Source organism: Aedes albopictus, chromosome 1, assembly GCF_035046485.1.
Source record: "Aedes albopictus strain Foshan chromosome 1, AalbF5, whole genome shotgun sequence".
NCBI lineage: Eukaryota > Metazoa > Arthropoda > Insecta > Diptera > Culicidae > Aedes > Aedes albopictus.
Window position 1 is genome coordinate 252,617,874 of NC_085136.1, and position 22,829 is coordinate 252,640,702.

A 22,829-nucleotide genomic window follows, 5' to 3' on the forward strand; every position below is an offset into this window, starting at 1 on the left:
TGCTGTGTTCCTATTGTTGCGGTAGTGTTCCTAATGTTGCGGTATCCCATATGATTTCAATGGGATACCGCAACAATAGGAACCAAAATTAAATTTTACCTCCATAATAGGAACAGTGTGCCTAATGTTGTGGTAAGCTATTTATGATCGAAAACAGAGAGAAACGATAGTTTTTATATTTTTCCAAGCAAATTTGGATAGAAAACTACCAACTAACGTTTTGCAACCCTTCATTAGATGGTACGATCATTGTTTTTAAAATGAATTTACCTTAATACCACAACGATGGGCACACTTACCCTACTTATTGTTTGCACACACCTTGTTTGGTTAATAATACATAATTCAATCAGATTTCATTGGAAATTCAACAAGCGGTTGAGTCTTTCCTCGCTAAAACAATCCACCACCAAACGGTACCATGGTTGACATTCATTGAACAAACTGGGGTATGTTATGTGCATAAATAAATATGTGACGCTGTTTGTACGGTTTCGAAAATAAATATTCATCGCTTCTGCGTACCAAATTGCATTCCTCATGGTTATGTATTCCATTCAGTGTTGGGCTGAAGACTATCTCAAACAAAAACGCGCTGTTGAGAAAATGGGACGAATTTTACACAAACTTACTAAAAATATAGATTTTTTCTCTTCAAGTTCAATTCTATAAAAACCTATGGATAAGAATCTGACACGGATCCAATTGTGCAGAGATTATTAGGGAGGCATCTTGGTGAACAGGTTTGAGGTGATCCAAAGGTGGAAGCAGTACTTCGATGAACACCTGAAGAGTAAAGTAGGACTTACTTTATTGCCTACAGAGTAAGTTGTGCGATATTCCTTCAGTTTCCCCGAATGTTGGGATCCCGAGTTTTCTTCAATCGCGTGCAGCCCACGTAGTCACGCACGCTATGTCCAAAGGGAAGTATTATGAAAATTGAATGTACCCCAAATGTTATTCCGTAGGATCGTAGTTTTGGACTCCTAGTTTCAGAATCTGTGCGGTTTAAAATATTTCATCTAGGGTTTTTTTTATATTTTTGATATTTTTCCTATTTTCCCATACAAATATCGAAAAAAAAGTCATTTTAAGGTCAATTTTGTCCCATATAAAAATGTATGGGAAAAAAACCCAAGATGGATTATTTTAAACCACACATTTTCTGAATCTAGAGGTCCAAAAATATGGTTCTAGCGAATACATTTTGAGGTACATTCACTTTTCATAATACTTCTCTTTGGACATAGCGTGTCACGTAGTCACCTGGTTGGCCGGTAGATTGGAATCCAGCCGGACATCTTATCAGAGGTAGACCCAAAGGCTCATGGTGGCGCAGCCTCAACAACGAAATAAAGCAAGTCAACAGAAATTTGACCTGGCCTCAGCACTGGTCAAGGCGATGACGGGCAAACGTCCAGGATGGAGATCTTAGAATTCAGTCCTTTGGACCGACCACCGTGGGTGCTTGAGACTGAAACTCAAACTCACAATGCAATACCAACTAAGCACATAACTCTTATGGTTCATTCAAATATTACGTAACGCGAAATTTTACAATTCTAGACCCTCTCCCTCCCCCACGTAACAACTTTTGTATGGAAAATTTTTAAATGTTGTGTGAAGCGTAACACAGCGCTAGACCCTCTCCTTCCCCTGTCAGCGTTACGTAATATTTGAACGAACCCTTAGCTGGCCGTCTTCGTCATTGATTGACCCGTGGAAGCATGAGGTTGGAACTGCTGAGGACCAGAGCTATGTTGGAGGACGCCCCAGGTTGTCGATTAACCATAAGTTATAAGGTAGAAGCAGAGTATCTGAAATCTCATGTGTACATGAATGAGATAGTGTGTCATGAGCTTGTTTGAAATGCGTTTCATGGATTTGTTGAGATTTGAGATCATAGCACGCGCAAGGATATCCACAAGCACACCTTCTTCGTCTTCTTCTTTTTGGCAATACGTCCTCACTGGGGTTTGGCCTACCTCGCTTCGACTTAGTGTTTTTTGAGCACTTTCACAGTTTTTATTTGAAGGGCTTTCTTTGCCTGCCATTGTTGCATGAATTTGTATATTGTGAAGCAAGTACAATTATATACACTATGCCCAGGGAGTCGAGAAAATTTTCCCGACAGGAACGGAAATCGAACCCGTCGTCTCCGGATTGGCGATCTACAGCCTTAACCACTAAGCTATCTGGAGACCCCATCTTATAGCTTACATCGATGTGATGGCATGAAGGTTGTCCAACAGTATCAACATATCCGGTCGCTTACTTTGGACGCATATCGCGAAGATATTGGTATGCTGCCTTCATTTCTGCAGCGTTTACGGATTGCTTGGGACCTTGGATAGACGAAAAAGCTTTACCGTCTGCACTGCTTTCAGAAGTGGTTTCCTTTCATTTTTAGATGGTGATGTCCATAGACTCGCGTGCGTTGTACTCCTCTCGTCTCAGGTAACATCGGCTGTCCTAGTGATCGTCACCGGTTCGTGAACACTTTCTACACCTAGACTGTCGGTCAACGACCGTTGTTCTAATGTGATTGACGCTACATTATCTAGGAACGCTCATAACACAGTTTCAACAGTGAAGCGTCACTGGAATCATGTGAACCATTATTTTTAACGTGGACGTGGAAATGGGTGTTCATCACCACCATTGCATAGTATGCGACGGGAAAGACAAGTGTACCTCACTGGCGAAGTTCACTCCCTCCGAGAATATTGACACTACAGCGAGGTAGACTAAAATGTTAAAAACGGATTTTGCTCACACACTTTGCTGCTACGAGATGATCACACAGCTGCGGCTTATTCAAGACGGCATTCCCAAAAGTAATTAACGTTTCTAACTTTTCTGCTTTCGGGCACTCCAGCTGATCCACTTTCTCCAAGTGGAAATACATCAGGTCGTCCACAGAGTTGCACCAGCTTTTCGATCATCTTGGGCACTGATTTTGGCAACAACAATTGCCCACGTTCATTGTCCAGTAGAGCCGCTCATTAGTGGTCCTCCTGGAGCCGTTCTCGATGTCGTTGTTTTATCAAGCATTGTTCAACCCCTCACAGCTACCGATAAACAGTGACCATTCTTCAGATTTCCAAGAGAATGTCGGAAGCTTTCTGGAGATCCCCTTCTGTGCAGCCAGTTGGGCTTTCGTGGGGCCCGACGAACATCACGTTCTCCGTCACTTTCTTACTTGATTGCTTCGTCTTACTCTTCAGTTTCTTATATTATTCGGATGCCTCGGATTCTTTGCTTGTCTCTTCTTCCTTCTCTTCTTCGTAGTCGCTCGAAGCTTCTACTTCTTCCAAACTTTCTGTTCCACTTTCTTCTTTCTCCCCTTCTGCAAGCTCGAGCTGCTTTGCCTTCCTTCCTTTCATACTTACTCCTTTCTTCTTCAGCGCAGGCCCTGTGGTCACGTCAAATTGCTTTCGACTTGCTCGATTTCGTTGTTGAGCTTGCGCCGCCATGAACCTCTGGGCCTTCCTCTGCTGCGATGTCCTGCTGGCAGAGAGTTAAAAAATCGAAGATTGAAAGTGAAGATTGACATTCGCATTTTTTCATTCGTGTTTGGCCACATTCATTGTCAGCTGAATGCCTCTCTTTTTTCATTCAATTCTCTGTCACGAATATTTTTTCGCACGTCGTAAAATGTCCAATTTCTGGTAACAGACGCACAATCCGACTTAATGGGCAAATAGAGAACATAATTAATATTCTAAATAACTACTATACACAAGTTTTGAGGTAATTGGAAGTATAATTGGGAGTTACGGTCCAGCTTTATTTCTCAGTGAAAATTGTGACAGAAAAATGAATGAATAGGTGAAAAAATTCATTCACCAAAATGAATTTTATGTTGATCCCTCAATTGAGAATCTTCAAAATTCACGTTGAATTTTACTCATTGAAAATGAAAATTTTAAACTCTGCCTGCTGGGTTCCGATCTAAGGGTACGGCCAGAGTGGACGCGTCCCGCGACGCGACGTGGATTTCCCATACGATTGGACAGCTCCTTATTATTCATTGTTATTCCTTTGCGTGCAAATTTTCGCATCGCGCCACGTTACGCGTCCACTCTGGCCGGCACCTTACACTTGTTTGCAGATTTCGTTCCCGCCTGTGCGTAGAGTGTTGCCGACTCACCTCCACTTTCGCTTTCGAATTTCTGTCGCTATCGGCTTTTGATGACATCGACGATTGAGCTCCACGGTAAAGATCCAATTGTGAGGCGACCATCCACCAATTAAATACCGCAGGCATCTATTGATGAAGATCTGCAGTCATTTAGGTGCTCCATGGTAATGAGTTGCCACAGCAATCCTCGATTCGGTTCACTATCAATCGCACCTACCAGGATCTCGTCGATAACGATGAGGAACAGTAGCGGTGATAGAATACATCCTTGCCTCACTTCAGTAACGACCCGGATGGGATCGGACAAGACACCGTTGTGCAGTACTCTGCACGAAAATGCCCTGTACTGTGCTTCAATGAGGCTGATAATTTTCTCATGGAGACCCTTCCGGCTGAGGACTTCCCACATGTTTCCGTGATTGAGACGGTCGAAAGCTTTTTCGTAATCAAGGAAATTCATTTATTTCCTCCAGGATGATACGGAGCGTGACAATATGGTCCACACAAGATCGTCCGGCACGGAATCCTGCTTGCTGTCGTCGGAAAGTTGCGTCAATCTTCTCCTGTATCCGGTTAAGGATCACTTTGTAGTGGACTTTGAGAACGATACACATTAACATGATGCCCCGCTAATTGTCGCATACAGTCAGGTCACCCTTTTTGGGTACCTTTATAAAGACGCCTTGTATCTAGTCGGTCGGAAATGTCGCGGTTTACTATATGTTGCAGAATAATTGATGCAGACGTTGTGCGGATACTACGGGGTCAGCTTTGAGCATCTCAGCTGATATGCGATCGACCCCTGGGGCTATGTTCGATTTCATGCTACGGATGGCTGTTTCAATCTCTTGCACTGATGGAGCTTCGGTGTTGACACGGGTAATGCGTCGAAGCCTTGGCAGATTATGCTGAGGTGTTAATGGCGTGACCGACGTTTGATAAAGCTTTCCAAAGTGCTCGAACCAGCGTTTCAACTGGTCAGTCGGGTCGGTCAGTAACTGTCCAGACGTGTCTTTCACGGGCATCGTAGCATTCATCTTAGTCCCACTAAGGCGACGTGAAACATCGTAAAGTTGACGGATGTCGCCGGTGTTTGCGGCTTTCTTGTCTTTGTCGGCTAGGGAGTCCGCCCACGCTCTTTTGTCCCGTCTACATGAGCGTTTCACTTTCTTCTCGAGAGCCGAATAGCGCTGACGGGCTACGGCGTTGGCTCCTCGTGTTTTCGCTTGCTTTATCGCGTCTTTGGCGTTCCTTCGCCTCCTCTATCTTCCTCAAGGTATCATTTGTGATCCACTGCTTTCTCCGGGTGCGTAGCTCACCTAAATTATTCTCGCCGGTGGCGATGAAGGCGTTCTTGATGGCGCTTCATTGATCTTCTACGCTTCCACCTGCTGGAATATCCGCAGCATGGTTCTGTAGCTCCTCGACGTAGGACCTTTTCACTGCAGCATCTTCCAGTCGGCGTTTGTTGAACCGGCGCGCTGCGGCGCTCGATTTTCTCCTCCTTTCGCTGGATCCTGGCAATGCGCAGTCGGTTCTCGCCGATTAGGAGATGATGCTCGGACGCAATATCGGCGCTACGTTTGTTCCACACATCAAGAAGGCTCCGTCTCCTTTTTCGGCTGATGCAGATGTGGTCGATTTGAATTTCTGTGACGCCATCACGGGAAACCCATGTCACTTTGTGCACTGATCGTCATTGTTGCCACAAAACTCTGCAAACAGCTCTCCGTTTTCGCTCATTTCTCCGAGACCATGGCGTCCCATGACGTGCTCATAGTCCTAGTTGTCGGAATCAACCTTAGCGTTCAAGTCACCCATGAGGATCTTGATATCACCTTTCGGAATCTAGTCCACGACTGCATTCAGTTGACTGTAAAAGTTCTCTTTATCTTGCAATTCGGCAGCATCGGTTGGCGCGTAACATTGGATCATGATAAGGTTTCGAACCCGTGTTCTAAATCTGACTACAATTATCCTCTTATTAAAAGAGTTCCAACTTCATGAGCGTTGCGTGGGCGTGAGCGCTGAGCAGGAAACCAACTCCACGGTGGCGAGGTGCGTGTTCACCTCGTAGGCCAGAGTATAGTAGAATTTGACCCGACGCCAATCTGTGTTCTCCAAAGTTCGGCCAACGGATTTCGCACAGTCCTAGGATCTCAAGCTTTATACGGCATGCCTCATTGGCTAGTTGTGCCAGTTTACCCTGCTGGGCTAGGGTTGGTACATTCCAAGTTCCAATTCTTGTCCGTTGTTTCGCGCATAAAGTCGTTGCCGTTGAATCAGTTCGTAATCTTTCATTTTCGGTTTCTGTAACGATGTTTTGGTTTCGGAAACAGTATGTTGTTGGCCTAAGGTACCTATCCACCGTGGTGGGGCCGCCACTTTAGGTACAGCTTCCGGTGGAGGACCATTTCATACTCAGCCGCTGGGTGCCAGAACAGACGCTGTTTGAGCCGCACCTCTTTGGTGAACAGACGCTCGAGACGTACCTCCTCAATCTAGCTGAAGTCAGAAGGACAACACCCAACTAACATTTTCAGCGCTATAAGCTTCAGTCATTTGCGTTTTGTTGTGTAACCACGCATAAAAGCAGTCAACGCTGAATAAAAGGGAAGCTAGTCAAATATAAATCATAAGCTAATACACGACTGCAAAACAAGCACCATACAGCTACCAAACTCGGTTTTCAGAAATCCATTGCTTGTCACTGTGGTTGCCTTTACTCCACTCTATTCCAACTCCGGTTATTTCCCGGAAGATGTGACAACTTGAACAAATCGAATAGGAGTCTCCACTAACAAAATAGCTGCTACTATACAGTACAATTCGTTATACTGATAAATCCCCAAACCAGCAGCGCTTTAAAGGCCGTTATGCGATTTCATTACAGCTAGAAGCTGTAATAAAGAAACTGATTGTTTACCAACACGGCTTGTCGGATGAAAACATTATTGTCAAAACAAACTTTGAGCGGGATATATAGCTACTACACAAGTTATTCACAGCTATTCATCTCTGTGCTGTGAAATTATTTGGGTTGCTCTTATTGCACTTTAATTCAATGCCGGAAGATTTGCCGGAAGATGTGCAAATCGAGTAAGAGTCCCAGCCACCACAACAGCTGCTTTTATACAGTACGTTTTGTAATGTTGCCAAAACACAAAACAGCAGCGCTTCGTAGCCGTTTAAAGAACACTTTTTCAGCTAGAAGCTGTGAAGAAGAATCTGTTGGCGCAACCACACAGCTTGTTCAATGTAAACATTATTGAGTTTGACGTTTCACAAGCTTTTACAGCAAGATGAACTTGGGTAAGGTTTCTTGTGGCACAATTATGAAGCCTTGTCTGGAGTAAAATAAAACGGGCTATTTTCTATGCTATTTATATATAGCAGTGTGGTAGCGAGGACATCATCGGGACCAGTGGATACGGAGATCGGAAGTTCGATTCCAAGTAGCGGCAAGTACTTTAATTATTCAATTTTAAAAGTGATAATTCCAGTTCCACATGTATTGCGTCACGGTATCCATAACCTTATTATATTTAATCGATTAATTTGGGGATCTCGTATAACTATTATTTAACACCTGCGAAAAGGCTGAAAACGCGCCTTCTCAAAATGTTATTCAGTTAGTGGTTACATAGGAGCCGAGAAAAGAGCTATAACTTCGTGGCATAGAAGCTTCTCGCACAGCATATACAGTGACCCCACAATTTATGAATCGGCAAAAATGACCACAGTTTATGGATCACTCCATTTGATCAACATAGTGATTCATAAATAGTGTACAAAAAATTAAGGTGATTCATCGGTGTGGGGTCACTGTACTTGTGGATTAAGTTCGCCAGATTCATTGGTATAGGGCTTGCATAGAAGCTTCCGTCCATATGTACAACACAGTAACTCAGCATCAAGCCATATTGAGGATGCTTTGTTGACGTTTACATTCACAATAAATGTTAGTTGGGCAGTGCCCAGGCTGCACTACCAGCTAAGCACACAACTCTTAGCTGGCGGTCTTTGTCATCGCTTGACCCGTGGAAGCATGAGGTACGAACTTATGAGGACCAGAGCTATGTTGAACGCTCTCCTTTTCGATTCATCGTTTTGCAGCCCATGACAGGCTATTGTTTAAGGTTTAATGAAAATATCTTGTACTCGCGAGGTTCATAGAAGTAAGTTGAATAGGTTATTGAACTCGTCCAACAGGCATCGAAGGTCATCCAAGAACTTTTTGAAGTATAGTCGTCCTGATCTACTGCCATAACAAGGTTCATAGAAGTATGTCGAATAGGTTATTGACCACGACGGACGTCCAAGGTAATCCAAGATCTTCTTGCAATAAAGTTTTTTCAGATCTACCGGCATAGTATGCTGTTATTTATGGTTTTATGAAAATATGAAATACTCACGTGGTTCGTGAGTACCGTAAAACGGGGTATCATTGATCAGCGGGGTAACATTGATCGGCTTGGCCGACCTCATGAAATGTTCAAACAAGCATTTCAGATTGAATCAGTTTCTGCTATCGAATGGTATATCGTAATCCGCTGTTACTTAGCTATTAAATAACATGTAATTCTTGAAAATTGAATTTCATAAACATTGAAATAAATCGATTTTTCTATAACTGTGTTTCGTAATGCAATGAGATACATTGTCAAACATTCATGCATGGCACGAATACTAGGTACAATATTAGGTTCGAATTCACTGTATCACTTCAATATGATATCCTAGAGTTAGATTTAATGACCGAAACTTTTATGAAAATGCTCTTTTTCAATAAAATATACGATTTATTAAAAGTAGGCTATCAATTCTTTAAGGCATTGCCTACCTTTAGGCGTTATTCGCGGTTTGGAAAATTTTTATCTTAAAATAACTCAAAAAGTACATAACTTGTAAGAATTTGGACAACATATTCGAAATCAGCGACCCCGAATTCAGTAAGTAAGGGTATTTTCAACACAAACGAACATTGATCACTGACGTGATCAATGTTACCCCAAATCAACAAAATCAAAAATTAGATTAAAAAGCCTATTTAAGCATGTTTAAACGTTTTGCAATACTTATTCGAGTAGCTTAACACATAATCAGAGAGCCAGTACTTGTTTTAAAAATATGAAACATGTAGCATTTGCTTTAACAAGAGAATCATTCAGGAAAGATCGAAAATTCTGATCAATGTTACCCCGGATTACGGTATATAACATTTTCATTGAACATTAAATGGTGGCTTGTTATTCCTGTAGATCTGAAGGTCTTTAATTCAGGTAGATCTTGGATGATCTAAGACGCCTGTTATGGCCGAGAACCTTTACCGAAAACTCAATTGAATAGCTAGCTGAAAAGCCTAGCAAATAAATAAAATTTGTTTGCTTTTCGTTATCGCAATAACTGAACTAACTATGATATGGCTATCTAAGCATTGACTTGAATGGTATCAATATTTGAAGTTATTATCCAATTCAATCTCACACGTGTCGCAAATTTCACAACTCTCCTGTTGACCCGACAACAACGTCCATATGACAAGTTTCTTTCTTCTCCATCACATTCTTCGTCTTTCGATTCAACCTACACCTACCTGTTTCTCCACATTTCATCCAATAATGAAAGAAAAAGACGAAGAAAGAGCATGGAGGAACACAAACACCGAACCTGAATCGACGGAGTTCGCCTGGATTTGGTGCCTGGTTGGTTTGGATAGAAGGTGCCGCACAAGAAAGCAGCAACCACAGAGCCAGAAGCAGCTTTCCGTTGTCGTCGTCGTTGTCGATGTCGCCTGCCTGCATCATCTTCTTCATAGTGGTTTCTGCTTTTAGTGGTGTTGCGTGTACGTACACGCTGCATTACACGAACACCACCTGAGTTACTGGTTGAAAATAGTAAACAAAGATCAGCTGTTCCCAGCAAAATCAAATGGGCATATTTTCAACCAGTAGATTTGCATTAGTGTTCGTGACACCGCGCTGCGAAACCACTATTGATATTGGTTTGGCCGGGCCGCCCGCCGCATGATGGACGAACGATCGCCGCCATGTGAGTGTGGTGTACAAACCAACCAACGTCGCTGACGACGACTTGAATGAGCAATGCAACGACGAGACGCAACGCAAATCTCGAAAACAACTGTAAAATGCTTGGTTTGGTGGCAGCCGCGCTGAAAATATTTACATTCATGCCGAGGGGGCAGAGGGATGAAATGCGGTAGCTAGCGCAACTTAAGCTGGACACGCAGAAAAATATTTTGTAAACACAATTAAATTCTAGTTCAAACCAACCGATTTTTCAGTTTGTTATAGCGACAAACTGATTTCTAGTTTAAACTGAACTGTTCCATTGTTTGATAATACAAATATTTGCATTTGCCGAAATTTTTGACAGTTTGTTAGAACAAACAGAGATTTGGTAGTTTCAACATAAAATAACAGATTGTTTTAAACGACTGCACTTTTGCCACTTACAAAGCCGGGAAGTGATTGTGTTGGTGACGGCAGCTCCTGCGGCAGCTCGGAAATCTATTTTTAGACACTCGACAAGCAGATGGAAGCGAGAACGAATAAAAAAAGGCAAAAAATCGAAACCGACCAACTTTTTTTTTGATGCAGTCTTGAGTACCTGCGCGTTATCCATCACGGCCAAAACTGCACTTGGAAGTTGGAGTGATGGATTTGTTACACTTTCTTCGTTGTGGCGATGTTAGGGTAAGAATTTTGAAGATGTGTGAGTGCTTCCGGGCCATGTTAATGGTCCCCAATTTGTTGAAACAAATGCAGATTTTAACGTTATATGGAATGATCGGAATTGGTTGTTTTGATCGATATACTCTAAGTAAGAACAAAGAAATATAACTTTGGAATAAATAAATGCTCAGTTTGAAAATCAACCATGCGTTTTATTGTTTTAAACAAGCCTCATTTTTCTGCGTGGAGAATGTCACATCGCCGAAGATCACTCTCGTAAGTGTTCATTGTGTAAATATGATGCATACATTAGGGCGCCGTACTAGACATCGCTGGGTTAAACCACAGAGAACAGACATCCAACTCCAGTTCCGAAACTGTGTAAGGAATTTAACGGCCATTTGAAATCGGCAACACAAGTGGCAATAGCGTGGCGCTGCAATCGGTTAATTTCCCATACTAATTTAATTCACCACTTGAAATATTTCAATTCACCACTGACTGTGGCAATATGGTGTTTGGTGGCGTTAGTGTTGTCATCGTATATTGGTTTGCAACCTTACTCAAGTTAAGATTCAAATCCTTACACAACTTTCCGAATGAAATTTGTTCTATCCTTGATGTCTGTTCTCTGTGGTTAAACATTTAAAAGGTTCTAGCTTTATCCAAATACGACAGTTGTTTTGGAGGTATGTACTTTGAGTCAATGGATCACTAAAACAACTTCAACGGGATGCATAGATAGCGCCACCGTAGTCTTGTGTGTTTGACGTAACTCGTCTGCTGTCACAATGCTGAAGCTAATGCACGGTGGAGCGTTTGTTGCCGATTCCCTGCACACTCGACAGCCAAACAAGCGATTCAAGAGCCTCAAGCGCAGTGACGATGTGGCGGCGACGACTGTGGTGAAATTCCTCCGAGCAGTGGTGAATTTCTTACCATTCGTCTTGCGTGCGGATAGGATCGACCGATCGAGTGTCTTGAGGAGGCACCAACAACGCCGCGTTGGTAAGTAGTATTGGTGATCGCGCTCACCGTCGTCGTCGTCGTCGGCTCAGCTCAGCTCAACTCAAGGCAACAGGCAGCCAGGCAGGGGGTTCAGCATGATCTTGCGTCCAGCGGTGGATTTAGTCGAGCCTTGCCCATCGAAGATGTCGGAGTGAGAAAACCGCGAAGCGCGTCAGAAGAGAGAAAATCATCCCCCGTGGTCATATTGGCGCTGTGCATAGGTAGGCTGTTGTGGTAGTGTGTGCACGTAGGATAGAGAAGAAGCTGTTCCAACAACGGGAGATTCAGCACCAAGAAGAAACAAGATCGCCGAGTGATCCGAATTGCCCCGTTTCTGTGGTTGGCAAGTTCTGTTATTGGTAGCGGGTGAAATCCGTTCGAGATCGGTTCGAAAGTTTTTGGGAGTTTGACACCTTTGATCCGGGAGTGTTAAGGGAATGTTAACAGCTCGAACCAAGTGAGATTTCGAAGCACTGGTTGGAAGGTGAAGTTGAAGCAGTTGGTGGTTCGAACGCAGAAGTGAAGATCGAGTGGAGGGCAGAGTGATCGGAAGAGTTATTTTTTCGGTGAAACCGTAGCCAATGATCGCCAGTGAGTGTGCCCAAATAACCTGATTCCGGTGAAGATCGTAGTTCCCGCAGTAGAGAGAACGTCCAGAGTTTGCGTTACAGGAATTTCTGGAAGACGAAGAATTCTCCCAGCAGCGAGAGATCGTGTTTGTGTGGTGGTGTAGTTGTAGAGAAAGTACCCTAGAAAATCCGACGAAGACAACGACAACGACAACGTAACCAAGATGCCCTGCAGTGCAGTAACGTTGTCTCTCGCGACGATATCCGCCATCATTGCCGTTGCCCTGCTGGCAATCGCCTTCTCCACAGATAATTGGCTCAGCTACGAAGTGAAGCGGAATAACATACAGGTAAGCGAACAGTCTCTCTTATTCGGGAGAGTCTCCCCAACGATGGAGCAGGTTGCGGGAAACTCTCTCGCACGATCGCGCGGATCGCAGCAGGGGATGGAAATCGCGCGAGAGCTTTCGATCGCGCAGAGCTGGAGATCAGCTGCTGGCTGGAGAGGAAGTGTAAATGATGATGTGAAACTTATCAACGACGATCCCCCATCACACGGCAAGACGAGACGGTCGGTGGTTTACATTTTTCCGTGAACACGTAAATCCACCCATCCGGGTCCGGGATTCGTTGACGACCGTCGTAGTCGTGAAAGCCTATCATTATAATCGATTAGCAAGAGTCGGTCATTGGCGATTCACGGTGTGTGCAGCTAAACCAAATCATTATGTTTTGGTCAACCTCAGAACTACTGGTGATTTCGGGGGATACTTGGTATTTTCAGTTTTCAGTCATGGAAAAGCGTTAATTATTTTCTATCATCACTTTTTGGAGGATATTTTAATTTAAAATAATCTGTTTTATCGGAATACCGAAGTATCATGGGAGCTGGAAATCTACTGCATGTGTACTAAGGTGGCCCACACTTATATGAAAAACAAAAACTTCGAAAAATGCCAAGTCTTACCTCCTAAATCAGTTGTTTTGGACTCCCAGAAGCTACGTTCAAAATTTGAGCAAAATCGGTTGAACCTAAGGGGGCGCTCAAAACGCTTGAAGTTTGTATGGGAAAACTAGGCCAAATGTATGCAGATATTTTAAGTTTTCGAATTTTGCCGCTAGGTGGCGCTGTGTGCGTTCAATTATCAAACCCTTCGGTATTATTGTAGGTGACTATATGCCAAACAACTTTGTCGAAGACCGCAAAGTGATCCAACGTCTGTGAAAAAAGTTATACCCTAGGTAAAGTGAGGATAAACTTAATTGTTGTTTTTTCAATACATGTAAAAGAATAATATCAATAATGAAATCTCAACACTTTGCCTCACTTTGCCTAGGGTATAACTTTTTTCACAGCCGTCGGATCACTTTGCGGTCTTTGACAAAGTTGTTTGGCATATAGTCACCTACAATAATACTAAAGGGTTTGATTATTGAAAGCACATAGCGCCACCTAGCCGCAAAATTCGAAAACATAAAAATTCTGCATACATTTGGCCTAGTTTTCCCATACAAAATTTAAGCGTTTTGAGCGCCCCCTTAGGCTCAACCGATTTTGCTCAAATTTTGAACGTAGCTTCTGGGAGTCCAAAACAACTGATTTAGGAGGTAAGACTTGGCATTTTTCGAAATTTTTGTTTTTCATATAAGTGTGGGCCACCCTAATGTGTACTGTGTAGATCATAAGCCCTGAATTACAGGATAGCAGGACAGGTTGAATGACCTATCACCATTCCAAATGGTGTTCCAGTATTCATAGTCATTGCGCTACTATCTGGCCAAGGCCTTGCGAGCTTTCTAGTTCATGTTTCTTATCATCAACTAAGAAACCGTCCAGACCAGCAGTAACTTCCAATAGATGATAGGATGATCAAAATACCGCATTTGTAACACTAGTTTACAAAATAAAACGAAAGTCGTGAACTTCTGTCAACGACCAAAATTTTTGAAGCACAATTTAGCGCTGATTTCGAAACCCCTGGGCTTGGATTATATCTTCCAGGAAGCTTTGATTTCAGGCATGTGGTCGACGGCCTTTGCAGTAATGATTGGATTAGCTGAATGTATAATCAATGGCAAACAATTCTGTAAGAATCAGATCTTGAAGTCATCCGATATAGTTATACTGATCATGACGCTGCATAGTATATCGAACATTTGTCGAAGTCATTTATGTGCCGGGAAAATATAATTTCAAGTTGGAGAGAATATTACAAACTGAGGGAGGGTAATAGGCCCAGTCAGACCCCTGAATGGGCAATGTGGGTTAGTTTATGGGAATGCCATTGAAGGTTTGTAATATTCTCCGAGGCTTTCAAAATCCAACAGGGCGCGTCCCCGGGTTGCGGATAGGGGGAAAAGGGAGATTTTTCACATTTGTACTGTAATCAGCCAATGTGGTATTATCTCCTATGGTGTTGTAGTGCGAATGAATGATCTCATTCTATGGGAATTCGAACCTTGTAATGTATTGTTTATCAACTTCAATTTTCTAATCTTGATAAGGTTTTGAAGACAAACATGAGATGAGAGAATTGCCTAATAGGAAAGCCACATCAGCAAAGCTTTTACATATGCAAATGCTATCCATGGGGTCATGTCTAGCATTTAATATGTATGGCAATGACTGATTCTTACCTAGCAGGGGTACTACAAGACCACGCGGACAATTCGATTAAAGGCCTTATTGGGGATAATATATTTTCCAGAACTGAAGGGACATTTTTCCGGTGTGACTGGCGAGTCGGAGAGGATAGAAGTTTCCGTTTGTTATAATTGACAAAATAAACAATCGGGCGCTTTTTCTTTCTATGACTTGCTTGGTATTTTGTGAATTATTGTTTTTTGGTTTTGGAAGGTATGCGATTCACTATTGAGCCTTAAAATTATTTTGCATCTGAATAGCATTGATATCGTCAAGTCTGCACCAACACCCTAATCCCACACCAAAATACCCTTTTCCTATCCCATGGCGTTTATGTGGTCAGCAAAGACTATTCAGCCATTACCCCTCCTTATCATCGGCTTTGGACTGACTTGCGCTCTCATTGCCCCACCAAATGCTGCAAAATGAAAATGAAAATGAAATGAAATTTAGCGCTGATTTCGAAACCGTGCTTCAAAAAATTTCAAGTAGAGCAGTTTCTGAGTTTTAGCTCAATATCGAGTTTTACAACTTTTTAAAATAAGGAATTTACTGAAATTCAAATAGGGTGACAATGGGTATTATCGGCAGGTTTGTTCTCTTCGTCATGGGGGGTTTTTGTCAGCCAAATTGTCTGAAACTTGGCCATATAATTCAGCTTAGTTGGGAAGGATTTAAGACCAAGTCTGAGTTCAATAGGTTTCAAAAATCCCTCAAAGACGAAGAGAACAAAACGGCCGAGTATAGGTAATTTCCCCTATCTTGCATTTTGTTTAACCAATTTTAAATCTTTTTCCATAAATCAAAAGCTGAATATAATACCATTCGATCATCTGAATGCTGGATTTGCGTCAGATTGATGTAATTCAAGATATTGGCGAGTTTTAGGGACGATCTCCTTAAATTTTAGCCAAATTTCTAAAAATATATGAAGAAATGTTTTTTTCCAATAAAAAGAAAACATTTAAAAAATTCTTTCTCAACGGTTATTTGATATATAATATGTTGGCGAGTTACAGTAAAAAATTCAGCTCAATCGGAGCATTGATTACGGAGAATGAGATGTGCGAAGTGAGCGCCTATGCTTTAAAATAGAACAAAAATCGATTTCAAATCTTCAACCTTGTATGGAAAGTCGAAAAAATTTCCGCTCTATTGTATTTTTTTTCCTTTGCGTTTTCGAACTCAGGGCATGATTCTACACCAAAAATGATCATCAGCTTACCGAGTTCAAAAATGCTGTAAACTAGTGTAATTAATCGGAAAGATCTCACCAAGTTCCATCTCTTTGGAAGATCGCATCCAAGATTCGATTTGCGCCTCATTTTTGCTTCACTTCTCACTCACTGTTCACTTTCCGCGGTGAACAGTGTATACTTTTGGCAAGAATTCCCCTAAAGAAGTCGCGCCCATGCCAATGTACTCGTCTCGTGTCGAAACACCCATTCCCGACCAAGAAGCTTCCGAATCTAGTCGTGCTCACGCCGTTTACATTTAACGTTGAAAAACTCACTTCCGACAAGGAACAAGGAAAATATTCTTATCAGCATTGATTTGAGGTTCATTTTAATCTAATATGAGGAAGTCAATCACACTCAGTCCTCGCAACTCATTGCCGGAATACAGAGAGGAATCTCTACCGTTCATGACGAAGAATAAATCGCTGGCAATCAGCATTTATTCGGGTCATCAAATCAGCTTTTTGCTGTGTGTGTGGCTGCTGTCTGATGCTGGAATGTTTGAATCCATTCAATCCCATCGGATCGTCTCTACAGCAAATGAAAAGAATATGAACAAAAAAAAACTAGTTTTATTCCCCTGCTGATTCGTCGGCAACCTGTGCTGTGGGTATCTTGCAATCAACGTGGATGACGGTGGTTTTTGTTTCTCTTGTGTTTTCTAACTCTCGAGGTTTGACAGTGTTAGTCATAGTGTTTGCGACTTTTTCCGAGTTTTATTAAATAAGTGTTAACTTCGGAAGTCGTAGTAGAATTCGATTGATAATTTTATTGTCTACATACTAGGGCATTGCGTAAGTGATTACACTGCCGTTATTCTGCAAAGTGACGTAAGCGCCATTCAAAATTCCGATATTTTGTGGTATCTATCTATATATATATAAATGCAGTGGCATACGTGGGACCGCGCATAACTTGCGAACAGAAGGTCCGATTTTGATCGTCTTAGTTTTGTTCTGTAAGTTTTCACCTAAGGAAGGTTTATGAGGCAAAAAACATTGAAATATTGAGAGTTTTTAAAAATCGATCTTTCATACATTTTGTGACCGGGGACTTGGTCTTGGATAGAAACTTGAAACGTCAAAAAACGCAGTAGGCAAGACAAAGTTTGCCGGGTACCGCTAGTCTATCTATATATATATAAATGAATTTCTGTCTGTCTGTCTGACCGCTATGGGTTCGGAAACTAATGAAACAATCGGTGTGAAATTTTGAATGTGGGTGCTGTTGGGGCCGGGGAAGGTTCTAAACTTGGTGTGAGACCTCTCCGGTCTTTGGAACGGGGGGCTCTCATACACATAACTTTGCGGGGGACGTCCGTATGGAGCTGTATGTCAAAAAACACAGTAGGCAGGCAGTACGACGTTTGCCGGGACAGCTAGTATCTAGTCCTAGGCTAGTATTATATATAATATCTGGTGTAAAAACATAACTGTGGTATTCCTGCTGTGCTAGAATGCAAGATCTAGTCGTAATATATCATCTGTAGAAAGAAACTTAGAGGATGAGCAAGAGTTTTATGGATAATAAACAAGAAATTGGTTAAAACTATCAATGTCGCTTACGTCACTTTGCAGAATTACGCCAGTAACAGTTAGCAGCTGCACTTACACTGTATGCACTTACAGTTTGGTATATACAGCTTCTAAATGTTCTATATCGAACTGGTTGCTTTAGTGCTGTTTTCACTTTCTGCGTTTTTGAAACTGTCATACGTTTTCTTCGATCTGCGTTGTTTTGGTTATGGCTGGCCGATTTTAGAAACGGCTGGTGTTGCCAGTTTTACCTCGGAAAGTGCTTGTAAAATAATCTCCGGATAAAATTAGTCATTGCTATGAGAGCTTTTCTTATTCTCATCGGGGTGCCGGAATTCGTCTCCATTTCCGCGTGATTCGCCTGTTGTTTTTGGTGATAGGGGCTGTCCATAAACCACGTGGTCATTTTTTTGGGACTTTTCAACCCCCCCCCCCCCCCCCCCGCGTGGTCATTAGTCCATACAAAAAATTTTATTTGTCCATACAAAATGGTCAGTGACCGAACCCAACCCCCCCCCCCCCCCCCATGGCCACGTGGTTTATGGACAGCCCCATATTGCTGCTGGATGTCCGGGACACGCAAATGGAATTCAATAATTTCGTCTGAAGAGTACTGTAAGTCGTTTGATTTGGTGAACCTGTTTCTGTACATACAACATTTCAACTGGTTTGGATTTGACTGAATTATAGCGAAAAAAGCCAGCCAGTGGCTCGATACTCTATTAACGTCAAGATCAGTGAAGAGAATTGTCAGACAAAAGAGGCACAAAACAAGCAACAAAGAATACGCGGCGATTACTCTTTATCCCAACTGGTAACAGATAATGATATGATCTCGAATTTTTTTGTTGCAGACAAAACGGAAGCTGAATTTGTTGCGTACTTTTCAACTCGTGAATAATCAATTATTACTAAACCAAAATCGAAACTTTTTGATGATACATCTTCAGCAGCGTTGCAGTGTTTACCGACTCGAAGTTGCCGCTTGAAAATCACAATGCCAGGCTTAAAAATCTCTAAACTCGTGGTACACGATCTTTGTCCTATTCTGTTCAAGTAGGGACAAACATATGTCGCATTGGGTAGAATGTCGCAACAAATTCAGGTTGCGACATTGTCGTTATTGTTGCACGATGGTTGAATTTTGATTCACTGGCCAAGAATATCATCTACCTGGTAATCTCTGTACACATTCTTAGAGGAATATCTGGAAGAATATCTGAAAGAGCTCCTGCACCAATGCGTAACGGAACTCCAAGAGGAATCATTGAAGAAAGTCCATGAGGAACCCCTGACTGGTTTCCTGGACGAATCTCTAAAGGGATTTCTGAGGTGATCCCTGAATGAATATGTAGTGGTTTTTTTAAAGGATTTCTAAGGGAAATACCTAAAGGTACTCCTAGAGGAATCCCTGAAAAATCTCATGAAATAATTCCGAAAAAAAAAACTCCTAAAGAAACTTTGAATGAGTGCACAATATGCAATGGGTTTTGGTATACCTTTCCGTCTTCTATTGCTTATGTTTTCATAGATACGCGTATTTAGACGCGTAATAAGACAGAAAACTATGATTGGTACAAATTTGGGCTCGATTGATTAATTTTTTCGCGAAGTAAGAACCGTTCGGGTAAAACACTATTATTTAGACAACTAACTTTTGAACTGTCATATCTCGGAAACCAGTGAACCGAATTGAATGATTCTTTTTACCGTTTATCAACAATATATTGATACTTAATACGACGTTTTAAAATGTAATAGTACTTAAGAGAGTTCGACTGATATGTGTGATCTAGCTACTTTATCGGCGCTGCAGTTTTGGGGAATCAAAACGACTGTTTTAGATTTGTCCCTGTTTGTCACTGTTTTGATTCCCCAAGACTGCAGCGCCGATAAAGTAGCTAAAATGTAATATTTTCTCACGGTAAATTAAGTTATACCGGGTTGAAATTTTTACCCATATATAAAAAAAATAAGTCAAATTTACAATACATACCACACAAAAATTACTAAATGTGTTCTTCCATTAATCTAAATAGGCTCTAATATATCTGATTAGAGATAACTTGAGAACAGAAGTGGAAAGTCTTTGGATATCAACACTAAAATTTATTGACATTGATTTAAAAAAAATGCCTTTTTTCGAAAAAAAAACCAAAAAGTGTCAATCCATGATCACTTTTTTCAACGTTTAAAAAGTACCTATGTTTTAATAGTTTGTGAAGCATTTACATATTGTTAGTGTGCGTTCAAAATTTTATTCAATTCGGTTCACTGGTTTCCGAGATATGACAGCTCAAAAATGAGTTAGCACAGCATAGCATAGCATAGCATAGCATAGCATAGCATAGCATAGCCGACCGTACACATCCTGGGGTGGCTGTCGATAGAGAATTTTAATGCGCCAGAAAAGTTGCCTGGGACTTGATAAACCTTTCATTTAACGAACTCTCGACACCTGGCCAGGTCCTTACGATCAGCGGGGATGGGGAGGAAATGTTGATTAGATATCTACTCAGAATATGTCCAAGAACTTGGCCCACTTCGTAGATACCTGGAGTTGGAAATTGGATAGGGTTTAATGGGGTGCTTTCCTTGGCGAAAAAGCGTACGAGAAATTGTCATGGTTTAATCATTTACCTGGTTACCACTGAAAAAGTAAAAATAAGCATTAATCAAGTCGCACACATTTCGTAGGTAGTACAGCCATAGACCACAGGTGTGAGGATTGCCTCCTTCCCGTCGGATACCAAAACACAAAGATTGGAGACTTCTCTCTGACTTCTCAACAAGACTGACGCAATCCTCCAACAGTCTAGAGTTGTCCTGGCCTCGTTCTTGCGACTGCTGAGGAATATGAAAGGATGGTTAGTTAGGCATCTAAAGAAAGATGTAGAAAGTTCTACGACTTCTCTGGCCTAGGTGTCAAGGGAATATGGGTGTTGTTCTAGGTGTTGTTAGTGGAAGGGTACTCCAAAGGATGCGGTTGGTACACCATTATTAGACTGCTCCAAAATAGTTATCTGCCCAATACGTCTTGGTTTTCTCGTCATCTTAATGGCATTTATTTGTATTACTTGATTTTTCGGTTGAGAATCTGAAATATTACATAATATCAACATTGACGCCGAATAAGCTACATATTAGTGATACGCTCGCCACAGTTACATATTTTTACAATATAATTTGTATCATAAAATAAATTTACCTGAATCCTGCTGAAATAAAATGTTGATTAGCAGCAAAATTGAAACAAAAATATTACATAAACATCAAAAAAGTGCATCAAACTTTGATCTTGGAATATTTGTAAACTACTGCCTGATTACTTTAGGCAGGAAAATTTCAAGATCAAAATTTGTTTTGGTAGATCTTACGCCGTAACGCACCATTCTGAGGTGATCTACCCACGTTACGGAAAAAAAAATTAAATTTGTTATTGAAATATTTTACAAATGCACTGTTATTTAGTTGTTATTGAAATTACCTAAGAAAACAAGCTATCAAAATGGTATTCCAGGAATATTTTTTGTTATAGTATTTGGAGGGGTTAGAAGCAACAAGAAGTGACAAAAACCCACTTTCGAGTAAATGAATTTTAAAGTTTTTCACCAATGTTTCATCCCATACAAATTGTATGGAGTTTCAAAATCGACCCAATTTTCTCAGATTTATTGCAATTTTTTCAATCATCATAAAAATAATCTTAAAAAAGTTCCTGAAAGCTTAAAATCTGAAGAATTGCTTGGTATGCTAAGCTTAAAATCGAGAGAATGGTCACTTACATCCATTTGTATCTGGGCCCCTCATTTGTTACTTTGTCGCAGTCCGGGATGAAACTTTGAACAAATTTCGGAAATAATCCTTGGAGTCCCAGCTAATAAAAGTAGCTGCATAACAGCTTATTAAGCAAATGATTGAACAAAAGTGCTTAATTAAGCTCTTATACAGCAAACATGTTAGTTGGGGTGTACTCTGAAGAAATATCCAAAGGGTTAAGGAGAGATTTCTGGATGAATCACGGAAAATATCTGGAAGAAATCAAAGATGCATTTCTTGGTGGAACTCTAAAAAACATTCCTGGGCAATTCCCGAGAAAAAAAAATCCAGGAAATCTTAGGAGGGATATCCACGAAGCAGTCCATGAAAGAATTCCAGGATCAAATATAATACATTGAGGAATAGTGAAAAAATACGGTTTCCCGGGGAGAATCCATGGAAGAATCCCTGCATGAATGCTGAGAGAATTATAGATAATAACCTGGAACAATCCCATGAGAAAACAATTCTGAAACGAATCCTTAGATGATTACTTAGAGGAATCTTGATAAAATCTTCACGAAGAGATCGTTGGGAGAGATTTGTTTCAACTACTACATCTCTAGTTGGTGCATATATGGTAGGAGAATACTAGATCAGAAGAAAATAGCACAATCAAAGCAAGGCATGTTATTGATATATGTATCTGTTATAAACTTGCCCAAGCGTCACAGAAGAGTCACCATGGGGCAGGTTTTTGTTGCGCTGAAGTCACCGTGACTTACTTCTAGCCAGTTAGTATTTATTTGTTAGAAGTAAGTCACAGTGACTTTTGCGAAACAAAAACCTGCGCTGCCGTGACTCTTCTGTGACAAGTGTGTTACTTGGGTGGTAGTAATAACGTTAAATAATTCGTAACTGACTAACTCAGGGCGTCACTTCAAGTATCATCTAAATCACAGTTTTCATGTAGAGTTGATTAAGCCTCATTTATTAGGCATTCAAAGTGGTAGCAGCAACTAAACAATATTTGCTTGATATTTCAGCAGAAATATTCACGAAGCTAATGCATTTTCATAGATTTTTCTATTCTTAAACCACTTAACCTAATTTACAGCTCTTTCGTCCACTAGGGCACTGCGTGAGCGATTCCAATTGGCGCTGCACTTACAATTTGTACAGCGCCTAAATGTATCCTATTATAATTCTACTATATCGAACTGGTTGCATTTGCGCT

At 41.3% G+C, this 22,829-nt stretch overlaps 1 protein-coding gene across 1 annotated transcript in view; it reads left to right on the top strand.

Annotated features, from left to right (window-relative positions):
• Positions 1-11,881: 11,881 nt before the first annotated feature.
• LOC109622456 (transmembrane protein 235) overlaps positions 11,882-22,829 on the top strand; it is a 78,780-nt gene continuing 67,832 nt past the window's right edge. Inside the window, exon 1 of the mRNA XM_020076785.3 lies at positions 11,882-12,766. Within this exon, the coding sequence (XP_019932344.1) occupies positions 12,641-12,766 (126 nt within the window). The 5' untranslated portion in view covers positions 11,882-12,640. The remainder of the gene's footprint in view (positions 12,767-22,829) is intronic.